The sequence below is a fragment of the Vulpes vulpes genome, chromosome 1 (assembly GCF_048418805.1).
Source record: "Vulpes vulpes isolate BD-2025 chromosome 1, VulVul3, whole genome shotgun sequence".
Lineage (NCBI taxonomy): Eukaryota > Metazoa > Chordata > Mammalia > Carnivora > Canidae > Vulpes > Vulpes vulpes.
Genome location: NC_132780.1, coordinates 51,525,535 through 51,542,229, shown reverse-complemented (window position 1 = coordinate 51,542,229; position 16,695 = coordinate 51,525,535). Strand labels below are relative to the sequence as shown.

General features: G+C 36.3%; 1 protein-coding gene across 4 annotated transcripts in view; it reads left to right on the top strand.

Annotated features, from left to right (window-relative positions):
- Positions 1 to 15,514, top strand: part of ZNF510 (zinc finger protein 510) — a 35,323-nt gene extending 19,809 nt beyond the window's left edge. For all 4 annotated transcript variants that reach the window (XM_072764141.1, XM_025984216.2, XM_072764136.1 and 1 more), the window contains 3 exons: positions 7,734 to 7,860; positions 8,187 to 8,282; positions 10,477 to 15,514. In XM_072764141.1, the coding sequence (XP_072620242.1) occupies positions 7,791 to 7,860; positions 8,187 to 8,282; positions 10,477 to 12,170 (1,860 nt within the window). In that variant the 5' untranslated portion in view covers positions 7,734 to 7,790 and the 3' untranslated portion in view covers positions 12,171 to 15,514. The remainder of the gene's footprint in view (positions 1 to 7,733; positions 7,861 to 8,186; positions 8,283 to 10,476) is intronic.
- The last annotated feature ends 1,181 nt before the right edge of the window (positions 15,515 to 16,695 follow it).

The following is a 16,695-nucleotide window of genomic DNA, read 5'->3' as shown; positions in this document are numbered from 1 at the left end:
TCTTTTAGCATTATGCATGATGCTAGCTCTGGGTTTATCATAACTGCTTTTTTTTTTTTCCAGTAAATTCTACCCCCAATGTCCACAATGAACTCACAGCCCTGAGACCAAGAGTCGCATGCTCTACTGAGTGAGCCAGCCAGGTTCCCCATAAATGCTTTTTTCATTGTGTTGAGGAAGTTCTCTTTTATTCCTAGTTTGTTGAGTGTTTTTCTTTTTTTTCTTTTTTTTATCATGAAAGGGTATTAGATTTTGTTAAATGCTTTTTCTGTAATCAACTGAGATGATCATGTGGCTTATTTCTTCATTCTATTACTGTAGTATGTTACATAGATTGATTTTCATTCAGTGAGCCACCTTCATATTCCTGGGATAAATCCTACCTAGTCATGGTGTATAATCATTTTAATATACTGCTATTCTATTTGCTTGTATTTTATTGAGGAATTTTGCATCTTATTCATAAAGGATATTGATCCTTAATGCCCTCTTATGATTTGTCTGGCTTTAGTTCAAAGTAACTCATAGAATAAGCTAAGAAGATTCCCTCTTCTATTTTTTGGAAGAGTTAGAGAAGGATTTATGTTAATTCTTCTTAGACACTTGGTAGAATTCATCAGTGAAGCCATCTGGTCCTAAGCTTTTCTTTATTGGGAGGTTTTTAATTACTAATTCAGTCTCCTATGGATCTGTTCATATTTTCTATTTCTTTTTGAGTCAGCTTTAGTACTTTGTATGTTTCCAAGAATTTGTCCTTTTCCTCTAGGCTATCTCATTTGTTGGTATACAGTTTTTTATAGTACTTTCTGATAGTCCTTTTTGTTTCTGAAAGGTTGGTAGTAACATCCCCCACTTTCATTTCTTATTTTAGCAAATTTGAGTGTTGTTAAAAGTTCATCAATTCATTTGATTTTTCAAAGAACCAGCTTTGTTCTGTTGATTCTATTGTTATTCTGTTATTCTTGTTTGTTTGTTTGCCCTAATCTTTATTATTTCTTTCTGCTAGTTTGTTTAGTTCACACTTATTTTTTCCAGTTGCTTAAGGTGTACAAGTAGGTTATTGATTTGAGATCTATTTATTTATTTAAAATTTTACCTATTTATTCATGAGAGACAGAGAGAGAGGCAGAGACACGGCAGAGGGAGAAGCAGGCTTCCTGCGAGGAGCCTGATGTGAGACTCAATCCCAAGACCCCAGGATCACACCCTGAGCCAAAGGCAGACACTTAACCACAAGCCACCCTGGTGCCTCTAATTTAAGATCTTTTAAAATATAGGTTTTACAGCTATAAATTTCCCCAATAAGTACTGTATTAGCTGTATCCCATGACTTTTGATGTATGTTGTGTTTTCATTTTCATTTCTCTCAAAGTATTTTGTAATTCCCTTGTTAGTATTCTTCAATCTTTTGGGGGTTTCTTTAGAATGTGCTGTTTCATTTCACATATTTTTGAACTTCCCAATTTTCCTTCTCATTGATTCCTTGTTTTATTTTCATCATAGGAGATATAAAATTTTAACCTTTAATATGTATTAAGACTTGTTTTGTGACCTAATGTGTAATCTATATTGGAGAGTGTTCATGTGTACTTGAGAAGAATGTGTATGCCACAGGTGTTGGCCTGGGTAGTCTTGTAGATATTTATCTTTGTATCTGTCTTGGTCTAATTGATACAGTATTAAGTGTGCTTTTCCCATATTAGTTTTCTATTTGGTAGTTCTATCCATTATGAAAGTGGGGCATTAAAATTTACAGCTGTTATTGTTGAAGTGTTTGTCTTTTTAATTATTAGTTTTTTCTTCAAGTGTTTGTATTTTAGGTATGTTTATAATTATTATATTGTCTTCATGTATTGATGCTTTTACCATTATAAAATGTCCTTATTCTCTCCTATTTTTGCCTTAAGGTCTATTTTGTCTGTTCCTAATATAGGCAGTCCAGGGTTCTGTTGGTTACTGCTTACATAGTATATCTTTCACCAGTCTTAATTTCACGCTATTGTGTCTTTAAATGTAAAGTGTCTCTAGCAGACAGTATATAATTGGATAATGGTCTTTTTTTTTTTTTTATCTATTCTGCCAGTCTCCACTTTTTAATTTAAGTATTTAGCCACTAACATTTAATGTGATTACCAATAAGTAGCATGTATGTCTTCCATTTAGACATTTCTTTTCAGTATATGACAAGTCCTTTTTGTTTTTATATTTCAGTTTTTTTTGCTTTTTTATTGAACTAATATTTCCTAGTGTACCATTTTATTATTTTCCTAGTGTACCATTTTAATTACCTTGTGACTTTACTGCATTTTTTCCATTAGTTGTTATCTTAATGCTAACATCTTAACCATGACAGTCTTACTCAGATGAATACCAACTTATAATTTCAAGAATATTCTAAGTCTTTTTTTTAAGTCTTTTTTTTTTTTTTTAATTTATGATAGTCACACACAGAGAGAGAGAGGCAGAGACATAGGCAGAGGGAGAAGCAGGCTCCATGCACCAGGAACCCGATGTGGGATTCGATCCCGGGTCTCCAGGATCGTGCCCTGGGCCAAAGGCAGGCGCTAAACCGCTGTGCCACCCAGGGATCCCTAATTTCAAGAATATTCTAAAACCTTCCTCCTCTATAGTTCCATCCCCTTCTTCTTTGTGCTGTTATTATCTAAATTACATTTTTATGCATTGTGTGAGATTTTTAATTACTGCTTTATGCAGTTTTCTTGAAATCATATAGGAGAAAAATAAATACCAAAAAAATATGCTTATAGAGCCCTTTGTATTTTCAGCTGTGTAGTAACTTTTACCTACATAGTTTTCTTTATTCATATTGATTTGAGCTATTATCTAATGCATTCTCATTACAAAGTGAATGACTTCTCTGTTAATGTTTCTTATATGGCAGGTGTACTAGTGACAGATTTTCCCAGTCTTTGTTTTTTTTGGGACTTCCATAATTTCTTCTTCACTGTTGCTGAATGTTGAAGTCTTGATTGATAGACTTTCCTTTCATCCTTTAAAATTTGTTATACCACTGTCTTCTGGTCTCCCCAGTTTCTGATGACAAATCAACTGTTAACTTTATTCAGGAGCATTTAAAAGTGATGTCAGTTCCCTTTTGCTGCTTTCAAGATTTACTCTGTTTTTCTGCCCCTTTTCCTCTCTCCTCCTCCTCCTTTCATGTGGATATTGCTGTATTTGGATATTTGATTTTTTCCCACAGGTCACTGAGGCTTTTTGTTCATTTTCCCTGCTTTTAACTTTCTGTCCTCAGATTGTATCATCTCACTAGGTTTATATTCAAAATTGGTTCTTCATGTTCAGATCTACTGTTAAGACTTTTAGTGAATTTTTCACTTCTATTACTGCATTTTCATATTTTGGATTTCAAATTTTCAAATTCTGTTATTTCAGAATTTCAGCTTGCTTTTTCATCATATATATATTATTTTCTGTCTATATGTATCCTTTATTCCGTGAAAATGTGTTCTTATACCTTTTTTTTTTTGTTTTTTTTAGGTACGGTTTTCTTTAGTTATTGGTATATATTTAAGTTTATTGAAAGTCTTTGTCTAGTAAGTCCAGTGTCTGGACTTCCTCAGAGACAGTTTCTACACTGTTTTATACATATACTTTTTCATTTGTTTGTCTTAAATTTTTGTTGAAAACTTGACATTTAAAATATATTGTGTTGATTTATCATCATAATATCACTGCACCACAGCTGTCATTTGTTTAGTGACTCTGTTGAATGGATTCTGTACAACCTATATTCTTTGTCATGTCTGGCCACTGACGTCTCCACTCTATTAGCTAAATAGTCAGCTAATAATTGGACAATAATTTCCTTAAGGACATGTAACCGGTAAGGCTCTAATCTTTGCCAAGATGTATATGTTGGGGCATCCCTTCAACAGTTAGCCTGGCATTTACTATTTTGTATTCACCTTCACTTTTCACAGAGCCTCAAGGTTAATGAGAAGCAAGTTTAGTACTTTCTCATAGCCCAGGGCATATGTGCCACCTTGTAGATTCCCAGAGAGATGTCTGAGCTTTTCAAAGCCCCTTCTGTATATATCATGCTTCAGCTTTTCCTTTTAAGCTTTTTAATTAGACTGTTGTTCCCTTTAATTGTTACAAACTGCCTGAGATAGCTATGATGGTAAACAATATCTCATGAGTTTTTTTCTTTCTTAACTAATGTCATGCTCCCCAGAGAAAATGCTGTATGCAGTGGGCAAGCTTTGAGTTATGTGAAATGAAGACAGCTATATGAGTGGGATGTTACAGGGAGCTACAAGACAAGTCAAATAATGACAGTTCTCTGAGGCTTATCTTCTAATTTAACCTCAGTTTTAGGCACTAAGAATTTACATCTCACCATTTAGATACTTTATTACTTAGGAGAGATAAAGTAGATGGGTCTGGGCAACATTTGAAAACTATGTGCAAGGGGACACAACCAATACATTAAGTTATTTGTTGTTGTTGTTTTTTAATAATAAATTTATTTATTGGTGTTCAATTTGCCAACATACAGAATAACAATTGCCAACATACAGAATAACAACATACAGAATAACATCCCGCCAAGTGCCCCCCTCAGTGCCCATCACCCATTCACCCCCACTCTCCGCCCTCCTCCCCTTCTACCACCCCTAGTTCGTTTCCCAGAGTTAGGGGTCTTTATGTTCTGTCTTCCTTTCTGATATTTCCTACCCATTTCTTCTCCCTTCCCTTCTATTCCCTTTCACTATTATTTATATTCCCCAAATGAATGAGAACATATAATGTTTGTCCTTCTCCGATTGACTCATTTCACTCAGCATAATACCCTCCAGTTCCATCCACGTTGAAGCAAATAGTGGGTATTTGTCGTTTCTAATGGCTGAGTAATATTCCATTGTATACATAGACCACATCTTCTTTATCCATTCATCTTTCGATGGACACCGAGGCTCCTTACACAGTTATTTGTTTTATTGACCTTTCCCTAAATAAGCAATATATCTATATATGTATGAGTGGATTTAAGCAGTGACTATTATTTCCCTACACTAGCAAGTAGCACATGGGGCAGGAAAGGACTTCCTTCAATTTCTCCCCCAGTCATCTCTATGAACAGACTAGGTTCCTGGAGAAAATTTCACGAAAAGCTAGAAATCACACTATGTCTGTGACACACACCACCTCCTCAGGGACTTCATACTCTAACATTTGTGCACATGTGGCCTTTAGCAGGTTGTTAATATTTTTCTAGCTTTATCTTCCTTTCATCTTATATGAAGTTTGGTAGCATATGGTCCAGTAAACAAACAAGCAGGTCCTGATTCTCCCTACAGATACCTGTCTCTCTCCTGATTCAAATTGTTTGTTAAGCCGTTTTATTTCTCTGATGAATTAAGAAAAAAAACAAAAACCTTCATTTTTCAACCTGCCTACCTTTGCTTTTATTGTAAGGATGATAGTATTGCTCTTTTCAGCTCTCTACATCTGAGCTAAAACCCAGAGCTACACTGTATGATTGTAGTCTTTTCTAATTTGATGAGACTTACTGTTTTTATTTCCAATACGCAAAATGCACCAGAAAATGATTTGTTATAATTAGGTTATCCTATATGTTTCAGTTACTCAAATTGTTATTTATATCATTTAAACCTTCTGTATCAGTGATCAGCAAACTTCATCTGTAAATGTCAGATAGTAGGCTTAATGGGAGATACGGTCTTTTTTGGAAATATTGAACTCTATGGTTGTAGTGCTGTAGCAGTCGTAGATAATATATAAACAAATGAATGTGACTGTGTTCCAATAAAATCTTACTTACAAAACAAAACAAAACAAAAATGAGCAGACCAGATTTTCCCTCTTGGCTGCTGCTGACCCCTTTCTAAATCTCTATTGGTGTTTTCAGTCACCTTGCCCTGTGAGTTGTGTTAAAATTATTTATAATTAATTATGGATCCATCTCTCATTTCTATCAACTTTGTTTATATATAGTTGATTCTTACTATTCTCAGGGGTTTTCTATAAAATTGCTGTGATCACTAAATTAGCAAATACTGAATCATTGCTTCTAGAGTAAAGACAAGGTTAAGTTCCTGTGTTTCTAGTCACATTTTGGTCAACCATTCAACATACAACCTTGTTTTATGTGTGTTTCTGTTTACAAATATCTTATTTAATATATTACTTCATGAACAAGGACTATAGCTAAGAGCAGCATAATTAATTCTCAAAATTTATCTAACACCCTTGATCTCTCTAAGGCATATCACAACCTTCTTGCACTCAGGAATACTAGACAGCATATCTGCATTACATGGGTGGAGGAGCATTTTAAAAATGAAAACACCAAGCAAAAGCACAAAAATGCAAAGAATATGATAAATAGATTGCAAAACAAACATTTGACAAAGCATTATGCTGTTCAGCTCCAGCTGGGAAAATGTGTTGGACACTCAAATTTTTTACCTTTCTCCAAGTGTCCATAAATATTACAAAGTCATGAGTATTGAGGTTAGTAGTATATTTTAGTGAAGTAAATTTACAGATACAGCACCTGCAAATAATGAGAATTGACTGTATTTAGAAGCTAAGTTTTCAAATGCATAACAATTTATGTTTCTTACATCTTCTGTTAAAAGGATCATAAATAATTACCATTTTATTTTTTTTAAGATTTTATTTATTTATTCATGAGAGACACAGAGAGAGAGAGAGGCAAAGACACAGGCAGAGGGAGAAGCAGGCTTCATGCAAGGAGCCTGACGTGGGACTCAATCCCGGGTCTCCAGGATCACACCCTGGGCTGAAGGCAGCGCTAAACCGCTGAGCCACCCAGGCTGCCCAGTTACCATGTTTAATGATAATTTCTTACTCTTATTGTTTTCATAGTAACATAACCACACCAACTTTCTTTTGGCTGATAATTATGTATATTTTTTCGATCTACATATATCCCTCTCTGTTAATTGTGTTTTCTCTGTTGTTTTTAGTCTTTCCTTTAATTGATTGGATAGTCCAAAAGTTGGCAAATCTTGTCTGTAATGGGTCAGATAGTTTTGATAGTCATAAGGTCTCCAATAGAATTACTAGACTCTGTGGTTACAGCACAAAAACTACCATGAACAGTACAGAATGATGGGGGTGGGTGGGTGGCTATGTTGCAAGAAAACTTTATTTATTAAAGAAGTGGCAAGCTAGATTTGGCCACAGGTCATAATCTGTTGACTCTTACCCTACAATATGCCCAGGGTAGATATTAGGGTGTTGGATAAAAATTGTAGGAAATTTATCATTTTTGCTTTAAAAAATTTTTTAAAACAAAGTTTAATATACTTAGAGTATGTGCAGAGAACTCATAAATATATAGAAATTAAGTTATAAACATTTTTACTCATTGACTACCTCCAAAATATAAGTTAAAGTTAGATTCAAAATAAGCATTCTTTATATTCATTTTTTTAAGATTTTATTTATTTATTCATGAGAGACACACAGAGAGAAGCAGAGACAGAGGCAGAGGGAGAAGCAGACTCCCTGTGGGGAGCCCAATGTGGAACTTGATCCCAGGACCCCAGGATCATGAACTGAGCCAAAGACAAATGCTCAATTAATGAGCCACCCAGGCGCCCTATTCATTTGTTTTAAATTCTTTACAGTAAAGAATTGTTTTTATGAGTATGTCACCTAATTTTGAACCCTTAAGATTGAACAGAAGTGTACTGTTACAGGCATCAATATCATTCAAGGATGTGACTGTGGAATTCACCCAAGAGGAGTGGCAGCAAATGGGTCCTATGCAAAGGACCCTATATAGAGATGTGATGCTGGAGAACTACAACAACCTAGTCTCAGTGGGTGAGCATATAAATATAACTTATCCTCATCACACCATATTGAAGGCATTTCCTTTTTATGCACTAATATATATGAATATTTAGATTGTAATGTCTTTGAGGCATTTCATTCAGGAGTATAAAATTAACTAAGCCTCTTGAGAATTAAGAGGAGTTGTCAATTCCACATGATGATTTTAAATCAGGATCTTCAGGGTGCTACTTCTAAAGCTGTATCTTTTTACAATTAAGAAACCAAAAGCTCAAAAAAAAAAAAAAAGAAAAGAAAAGAAAAGAAACCAAAAGCTCATCATCTGTCCTAAGTACTCCATTGTTCTCTGTCTACAGGGAACTGCATTTTTAAACCAGCAGTAATCTTCAAGTTGGAGCAAGGAGAGGAGCCTTGGTTGTTGGAGGAAGAATTCTCAAACCAGAGCCACCTAGGTGAGTTACTAAGCACTAGCAGACAGAATTCTCTTGGGGTATTTAAAACTCAAGAAGGTCAGTTTAGGAATAAACACCTTTGTATTTCAAGACTTTTTCTTTTAGGCTCAAAGACCAAAAAAGCACCAATCAAAAGAAAATGATTAATAAACCTGACTACATAAAAATTGAGAACTTTGTTTATAAGAGATACTATTAAAAGGATGAGAAGAAAAAAAAAAGGATGAGAAGACAAGCACAGAGTACCAGAATAGGTATATAGTACAAGTATCCTTGAAAGGATTAGTATCCTGAAAATGTTAAAACTTTCACAAGTCAACATAGGAAAAGGTGGCAACCCAATTGAAAAATAAGCAGAAGACTGAACAGGAACTTTTAAATGGCCATTAAATCTTGGAAAATATGTTCAAGCTTTCATTAGCTTTCATGGATTTCAAAATAAAATACAAAGCAAAAGGAGAAACACAGTACGAGATGAGATTAACAATATGGCAAAGCCAAATCCTGATGGGGATATGAAATATTAAAGAATCTTTCTGATGGAAAATGTAAACTGGTAAAACCCCTGTGTTACCAAGTCAGGTTAAAGTTTTATATAACCTGTGAGCAAAGAATTCTTTTCCTAACTATATGCCCTCCCAAAAGGCATGATTGTATTCCCTAGGATGAATAAAACAATATTTATGGAAATATTGTTTGTTTTTGTTAAAAATTGAGTTCATCAGCAGTAGATGAAGAGTTATATTCCTTAAGGGAAAATTAGGTACATAATCTTAAAAGAAACCAAACAATGTAAATATGCATGTATGGTTACATTTGTGTAGATGTCAGAAATGCAAAACTCAATTACGTTTTTGGGAATTCATACATTGATGGTAAAACCTCAAAAAAAATCAAAGAAACAATTACATAAATATTAGAAGCATAGTCAACTCTTAAGCATGAAGGATTGTAACTAGGCAGAGATAAATAGGGATTTTTGCAGAGCCATTTTTGTGTTGTGTTTCTCGGCATGTTTTTTTTTTTTTTTTAACTCAAGTTAACATACAGTGTAGTATTGGTTTCAGTTTGACATTGTTTCGTATTACACTAGTGTTAACTCTGTACTGTTAAGTTGCACATATAAGTTTTATGCAGATATAAATTATGTTTCATACTTAAGAAAGTGAAGAGATGAACCAAAAATAGTAGATGGTATTTACAACTCCTAAAAATCTCAAAGGACAGCCATCTATAATGCATAAATTATTTTGACTTTCTTAAGTGCCGTCTTTGCAGTAAAGCCTTCCATGATACCCCATTTAAAATCATATCCCTCGGAGCACTTCAATGGCTCAGTTGGTAGAGCATGCAACTCTTAATTTCAAGGTCTTGAGTTCAAACCCCACACTGGGCATAGAGCCTACATATATACATGCATACATAAAATACATGAACTCCTCATATCAAATTAAAGTGTGGAAATTTAGGATGAGATGATCAGGTTCACTTATCATTGAATTTTGATAAAATAAAGGTACCAAAGCAGAATTGAGCAGCAAATCTAATTTAGTTGCAAGAAGGATTTTCCTTTTGTCAGTTTTATATTTGTTTGTACTTCCATGACTTATTACTATGAGATGGATTAGATCCTGAGCTGCTTCATTTAATCATGAGGAAAGTTGAAATCAATTTTGATTTGATGTTGAAGGATTGAATAGAAATAAGAGATATCAAATTGGAAGTAGTAGACTCTTGAGTAGTCTATCAGTATATCCTAGGTAGCATAGGACTATAATATATTTCCTCAAAGCAAACTCTTCCCCTGTTGGTCCTAATCTATCAGTGTTCATTATCTCCTAATTATTTTGTTGCTGAACTTAAGTTTATATAGTTTTGTTGTGTTCATCCCATTATCTGGTTTTCCTGTTGCTCAAAATAACCACTCCTATAAAGTCTAATTTCTATTCTTTCTCCACCTCAGTTGGAAGGGCAACTTATCACAATCCAAATACAGATAGGTATTAATTACCAGTTTCCTCTCTCATTTTCACTGTACCAATAAGTTTTTTAAAGAAGGGTGAGGACACACACACATAAATTATTTAATCTTGGAAAACGAAAAAACAAAATGCAATATAGGTTATTTGTCTATAGGTCCCACCCATAATAAATGTAAGATTCTTAAGATGTTTTCAATTTATCTCTGTTTTAGAAGATTACAGAGATGATGACCTGATGAAGAGGAACAAGAAAATCAAAGATAAACACTTGCAGGAAATAATATTCATCAATAATAAACCATTGACTGGAGAGGAAGAGGAAGTTTGGGGGAAACAATTTAATCTGCACATAGCTCCTGTTTCAACAAAAATGTCCCATAAATATGACTCCTGGGGAGTAAATTTGCAAAAAATTTCCCAATTTGTCATTAATAGTAGAACTTACCTAACCAAAAAAACAAATTGCTATAGTGTCTGTGAAAATTTGTCTTTCAAAATTAAGTTTGAGACAACTCATACTGAAGAGGAATTTCATGAATATAATAAAAATGGGAAAGCTCTTAGTTATAAGGAAAATCTTCCTGAGAATCAAAAGTGTCAAACGTTGGAGCAAGCTTTTAAATATAATGCAATTGGAAAAGCCTTCTATGATGAGGCTACTTGTGTTACACATAAGAGTATTCATACAAGAGAAAAATCCTATAAAGATGAATGTAGGGAAAACAAAAAAACAACTATCTTTGACTGTAAAAGAACTGGGATAGAGGAGAAATGCTCTCCTTTTAACCAATATGGGAAATCCATCTGTGAGAAGTCAGCTCTTAAGGAGTATAGTAAGTTTAACATGGCTATGAAACAAAATGAATGTAATGCAAGTGGAAATAATTTCAACAGGAAGTCACACCTCACTCAACTTCAGAGAATTATCACGGAAGAGAACCCATTGGTGTGTAATGAAAGAACACAAACTGAGGATAAATCCTCTGAGTATCATAAAAGCAGGAAATCCTACCAGATATCAGCTCACAAAGTACACCAGAGAACTCACTCTGAGATAAAACCCTATAAATGTAAAGAATGTGGTAAATCCTTCTTTCAAAAAGGACATCTCATTCAACATCAGAGAACTCACACAGGAGAGAAACCATTTGAATGTAATGAATGTGGAAAAACTTTCTCCCAGAAGTCACACCTCAGTACACATCGGAGAATTCACACAGCAGAGAAACCCTATAAATGTAATGAATGTGGGAAAACATTTGTCCAGAAGTCAACCCTCAGGGGACATCAGAGAATTCATACAGGAGAGAAACCCTATAAATGTAGCGAATGTGGGAAAACTTTTGTTCAAAAGTCAACCCTCAGAGATCATCATAGAATTCACACAGGAGAGAAATCTTTTCAGTGTAAAGAATGTGGGAAAACTTTTGGTCAGAAGTCAAACCTTAGAATACATCAGAGAACTCACAGCGGTGAGAAAACATATCAATGTAACGAATGTGAAAAATCCTTCTGGAGAAAAGACCATCTTATTCAACATCAGAAAACACACACAGGAGAGAAACCATTTAAATGTAATGAATGTGGGAAGACTTTTGCCCGGACATCAACCCTTAGAGTACATCAAAGGATTCATACTGGGGAGAAACCATTTAAGTGTAATGAATGTGGCAAAAAATTCGTCCGGAAGGCGATCCTTAGTGATCATCAGAGAATTCATACAGGGGAGAAACCTTTTCAGTGTAACAAATGTGCGAAAACTTTTGGCCAGAAATCAAACCTCAGAATACATCAGAGAATTCACAATGGGGAGAAATCTTATGAAGGTAATGAATTTGGAAAGTTATATAAGAAGTCAACTCTAAATGTTTGCCAGAGAATTCAGGAGGGCGGAAAACCCCATTGATAAAATAACTTTGGAAAATCCGTATGGTTGAAGGACCAAGCCATTTGACTCCAGGAAACCCACACAGGAGAGAAACTATATAAATATGAACGTAGGAAGAATTTTATCCAAAAAGCAATCCTGAAAGGATATCAGAGAATACACATAGGCTGATAATTCTTTTAGGATACTATGGAAAGCCCTTTTGAATGAAGCCATGTCCTTTAAATAACTCACACAAAATTTCCAGGTCTCCTTTTGCTCCAAGTAGGGCTTTGGGACTGTGGATTTTCATGTTTTATGCCACACCCAGTCATGACAAAAGACCTCGCTGATGAACTACTAGGATGCTGTCACAATAGAATGGAGATGACCCAGGACAACCTGGAGTATCATGTTGTAACATGGCACAGCTTTTACAAGGTAAAAGCCAGGGTGCCTGAAATGTACAACAAAATTCTCGTTCATGTCTTTACTTTTTGAACATTTTGTGATCAAGCAGTAAGCTTGTATTCTGTTGAGCTCTCACATATTCATGTCTGTTTCCTTTTGAACATAATTTAGCCATCCCTCTGTTGGGGAGGTAGAAAGTTACTGTGTAAGCCAAGCTTACATCAGTCAGTGGGTACAACACTTATTAAAGGGTTGGTTTGTGAGGAGTCTCTCTAAGATCATCAGAGAATTCATTAAAAAAAAAAAAATCTCCCTTCAGTGTAATGAAATAGATGCCACCTGTTCAAAGGCTTTCAGTGAACCTAAAAAGTTGAAAAAATTTTTGGTTGAAGCTGCTCTCCCTTCACGCTTTGTTGTACCTCTCTATGCCCCAATATCAGCTGTTTCAAGGAAAATAAATTTTTCTGACTCCAAAGGGGGCATATATTCATTGGCACCTACCCAAATATTTGGGGGAACTTTAAGGGAGAAGAGAGGCTCAAACTTTTATGGTTTTATGGGATACAAGTGCCCAAGTCAAAATTTTACCACTTTACGTGGAAGTAAGAAGGATCTAGATTTAGAAAATGCTGTTAGGGTAAGGGTTACAGTAGGAGGGGGTGAAATGAATGTGACCCTGTGAATAAATGAGGCCTTTAGGCCAGTGCTGTGTACTGTGGTTACTTCTAAATATGAAAGTGTAGTAGGAGTGTGGTATATGTCATATTTACCCTTCCCATAACTCAGAAGGGATTCTCCCAGTCAGGAAGATTTGTGTGTAAAGAAGATACCTTTGAGTTCCCACAGCCCTTAATGACCACTTTGGGCTTCAGTCTCTGTGACTGGTCATTCTGTTGATTGGAATTTCTGGCAAAAGGAGATGGCCTGGAGGTGTGGGAAAGGGTAGTTTGACTTGATACCCTAACAAGTATATATATTTTTTGTAAAGCAACTATTAGCTTACTCTTGGACTCTATACACTATACACCTGACTCAGAGGAGCTTCTGACTTGATATTCCAATTTTAGAGTGTGTTATCTTAACTGGCTAAAAAGATACAGAGGATACAAGCCTTGTGTAAAATGTACATGGTATATTTAAGAATACAGCTGTACTGGTCCCAGCAGTATCTTAGCTGTATGTCGAATTGTAGCAGAGGAAACTTACCGTCCATTCTGCTGCCTGAAGCAAAGCTGCTGGCTTGGTAGGGCCCTTCATTCATGGAACTTACTCGAACTGGGCTTGGTTAACTGACAGGCTAGTGGGCATCACTGGACACTGACTACTCAACTTCAGTGCCATGATGCAGACCTAAAAATTGATGTGGCTGCTCTCCTTGTGCAGGACTTAAGGATGTTCTCAACACTGGCAAATATTCCATTTGAAACTTTGGGCATTTTTACTGACTCTGGTCCTTATACTGCCTAGGTTTTTGACACACAGTAGTAAAACTGCTGACAAAAGCACCCCTCTTTGGTGCTGTCAACTGTGGGAGGAAAGTCAGCTGCTGAGCACATCTGAGTTGTCAAACTAGATGCCCTTGGTGAGTGACTATTCTGTGATAACACTGGAATCAAGCTACTGAGCAAGACTTCACTACACTAATGGCCAGCATTGCTACCTGGATCCATCATCATACTGACAGAGCAAAATATTCACCATCCTAACTGCATACAAAGTAAAATCCTCTGTATCCAGTGCTCCCTTTGATGTCAATTGCCCTAAGAATCTACAGTCTTTTTCTTGTGTATTAATACCCAATTCCACATACCATTTGATAATTCATCCCTTTCCTACTGATTTTAAATATGATCACATACCAAATTGTCATTCTTAAAGACATTGCACAAGACTGCTCATGACCCAATCCCTACATTCTGTTAGCAACATATCCTTTTGGGATCAGGGCTGGCATATACCTCATATGAACTGAAATACTACAACTTTCTAGCCTGATACTGAATTTTTCACTGAAGTGTTTCAATCAGGAAATGAAGAACACCTAGAACTTTGGAAATAGAACATCACACACTAGAGCTGCCAGCACCTTTGCCAAGATGCATCTGCAAAAACAGAGGATAATAACTAATTAGTGCTGTGTTCCCTGAAAATAAGAGATTACTGTTTGCTCTATTTTTATAATTAGGTGGAATATAAAGAAAGTCATTCATCTTAGAATTTTTTCTCAGTTTCTCAAAATATTTCAAATCATCCCCTTCATACTCCTTTATATATATATACTTTTAGAATTATGATTGGATTTGCTATTAAGTTCAAAATCATCTACCCAATAGGATGAAATGAATTCACATAAGTAGTCTGAGTCATTCATTGGAAGTCCAGGTGACAGTCCCATTATTGGGCACTTAGGCTTTATCTGCTGTCCCGTTGCTGGGGTAGGCCCAAGAACACCTCTCTGTGTAATACATTATCAACTGGAGACCGTAGTCTATGCTACAGCCACAAAGGCTCCCTTCTCCCTGCCTGGCTGATCACCTTTCCAGCTTTTATTCCAACAGGTGGATGCCACATCTAGAGACCCTGGAAGAGTCCATTTTCTGTCCTTGCCTAGTGAGGGTCTTTCTGCTAATTTTTAAAAGCCTTCATTTAAGGCAAGAATCTTAATGTTTTGTTTATAATATATCCCAAGCAACTGAAACAGACCCTCTAAATATTGGGCACTCAGAAATACTTGGTGAAGGTGGAACTGTCAAAATGAAATCTGAACATATTTTCTCTTGATACTGCAATGATCTTTTAGGATTATTCATATATTATTAATAGTTAAGGAGAATTATTGCTGTGAGCTCTACTCAAAGACTCGTGTTTAGGATATTTTCAAAAGTTTACTAAATGTTCTTAATACTCAGAAATATACAGTATTGTTCTTCAAATATTCGTCACCCAAAATAAAATTTATTTATTTTTTGAAATTTATTTTCTTGATTTTGGGGGGGGGATCTCTCTATCTCCTGGATCTGAATGCCTGTTTCCCTTCCCAGATTAGGAAAGTTTTCAGCTATGATTTGTTCAAATACATATTCTGGCCCTCTGTCCCTTTTGGTGCCCTCGGGAACCCCAATTAAACGTAGATTTTTCCTTCTGAGGCTGTCATTTATTTCCCTTAATCTATCCTCATGATCTTTTGTTTGTCTGTTTTTTCCTCAGTTTCCCTCTTTGCCATCAACTTGTCTTCTATGTCACTCACTCGTTCTTCCACCTCGTTAACCCTCGTCGTTAGGACCTCTAATTTGGATTGCATCTCATTCAATTGATTTTTAATTTCTGCCTGATTAGATCTAAATTCTGCAGTCATGCAGTCTCTTGAGTCCTTTATGCTTTTTTCTAGAGCCACTAGTAGCTTTATAATTGTGCTTCTGAATTGGCTTTCTGACATTGAATTGTAATCAAATTTTGTAACTCTGTGGGAGAGACGACTGTTTCTGATTCTTTCTTTTGAGGTGAGGTTTTCCTTCTAGTCATTTTGCTCAGTGCAGAGTGGCCAAAAACAAGTTGTATTGGGAAAAGGAGAAAAACGAAAAGAAGAAGAAGGAAAAAAAGTGGGGGAAGCAAACAGAAAACAAAAAACAAGGGGCAGTATCCTCTGATTCTATATACTGTAAATCCCTTGACTTCCCCTGGAACTTTCCAGTGCTGCTTGGTCAATAACTTGCTTTTCCCCTGTCTGTCTAGCTGGTCTTCTGGGAGAGGGGCCTGCTGTGCTGATTCTCAGGTGTGAGCACCTGGGGGAGCTGCTCAGCCCCCTGCCTGGTGCATGGCTCAGTGGGAGTTATCATGTGAGGCCACTGTGAGGCTCAGTGGGGGTTGTTTATCCTGTGAGGCCCCAGGAGGAACAACAGTGGCGGAGACCAGCTCTTAGCCCTGGAGTCATCTCTCACAGTAACCACCACAGCTCTCAGTCCCAGGGGCCTGGATGCTCTGGGGCCGGGCCACCAGGCAGCAGGAGCATCCTCGCTGTTCTGTGCCCTCCTGGCCTCTGCCTGTCCCGGGGGGGAGCGCCAGATCCTGGGCTGTGTCCCCCAGCGCCCTGGGCTCTGGGGCCTACACTGCTTGAATCGCGCTCCAGGCCTGCGCAGCTTCTTTCGCGCAGCGC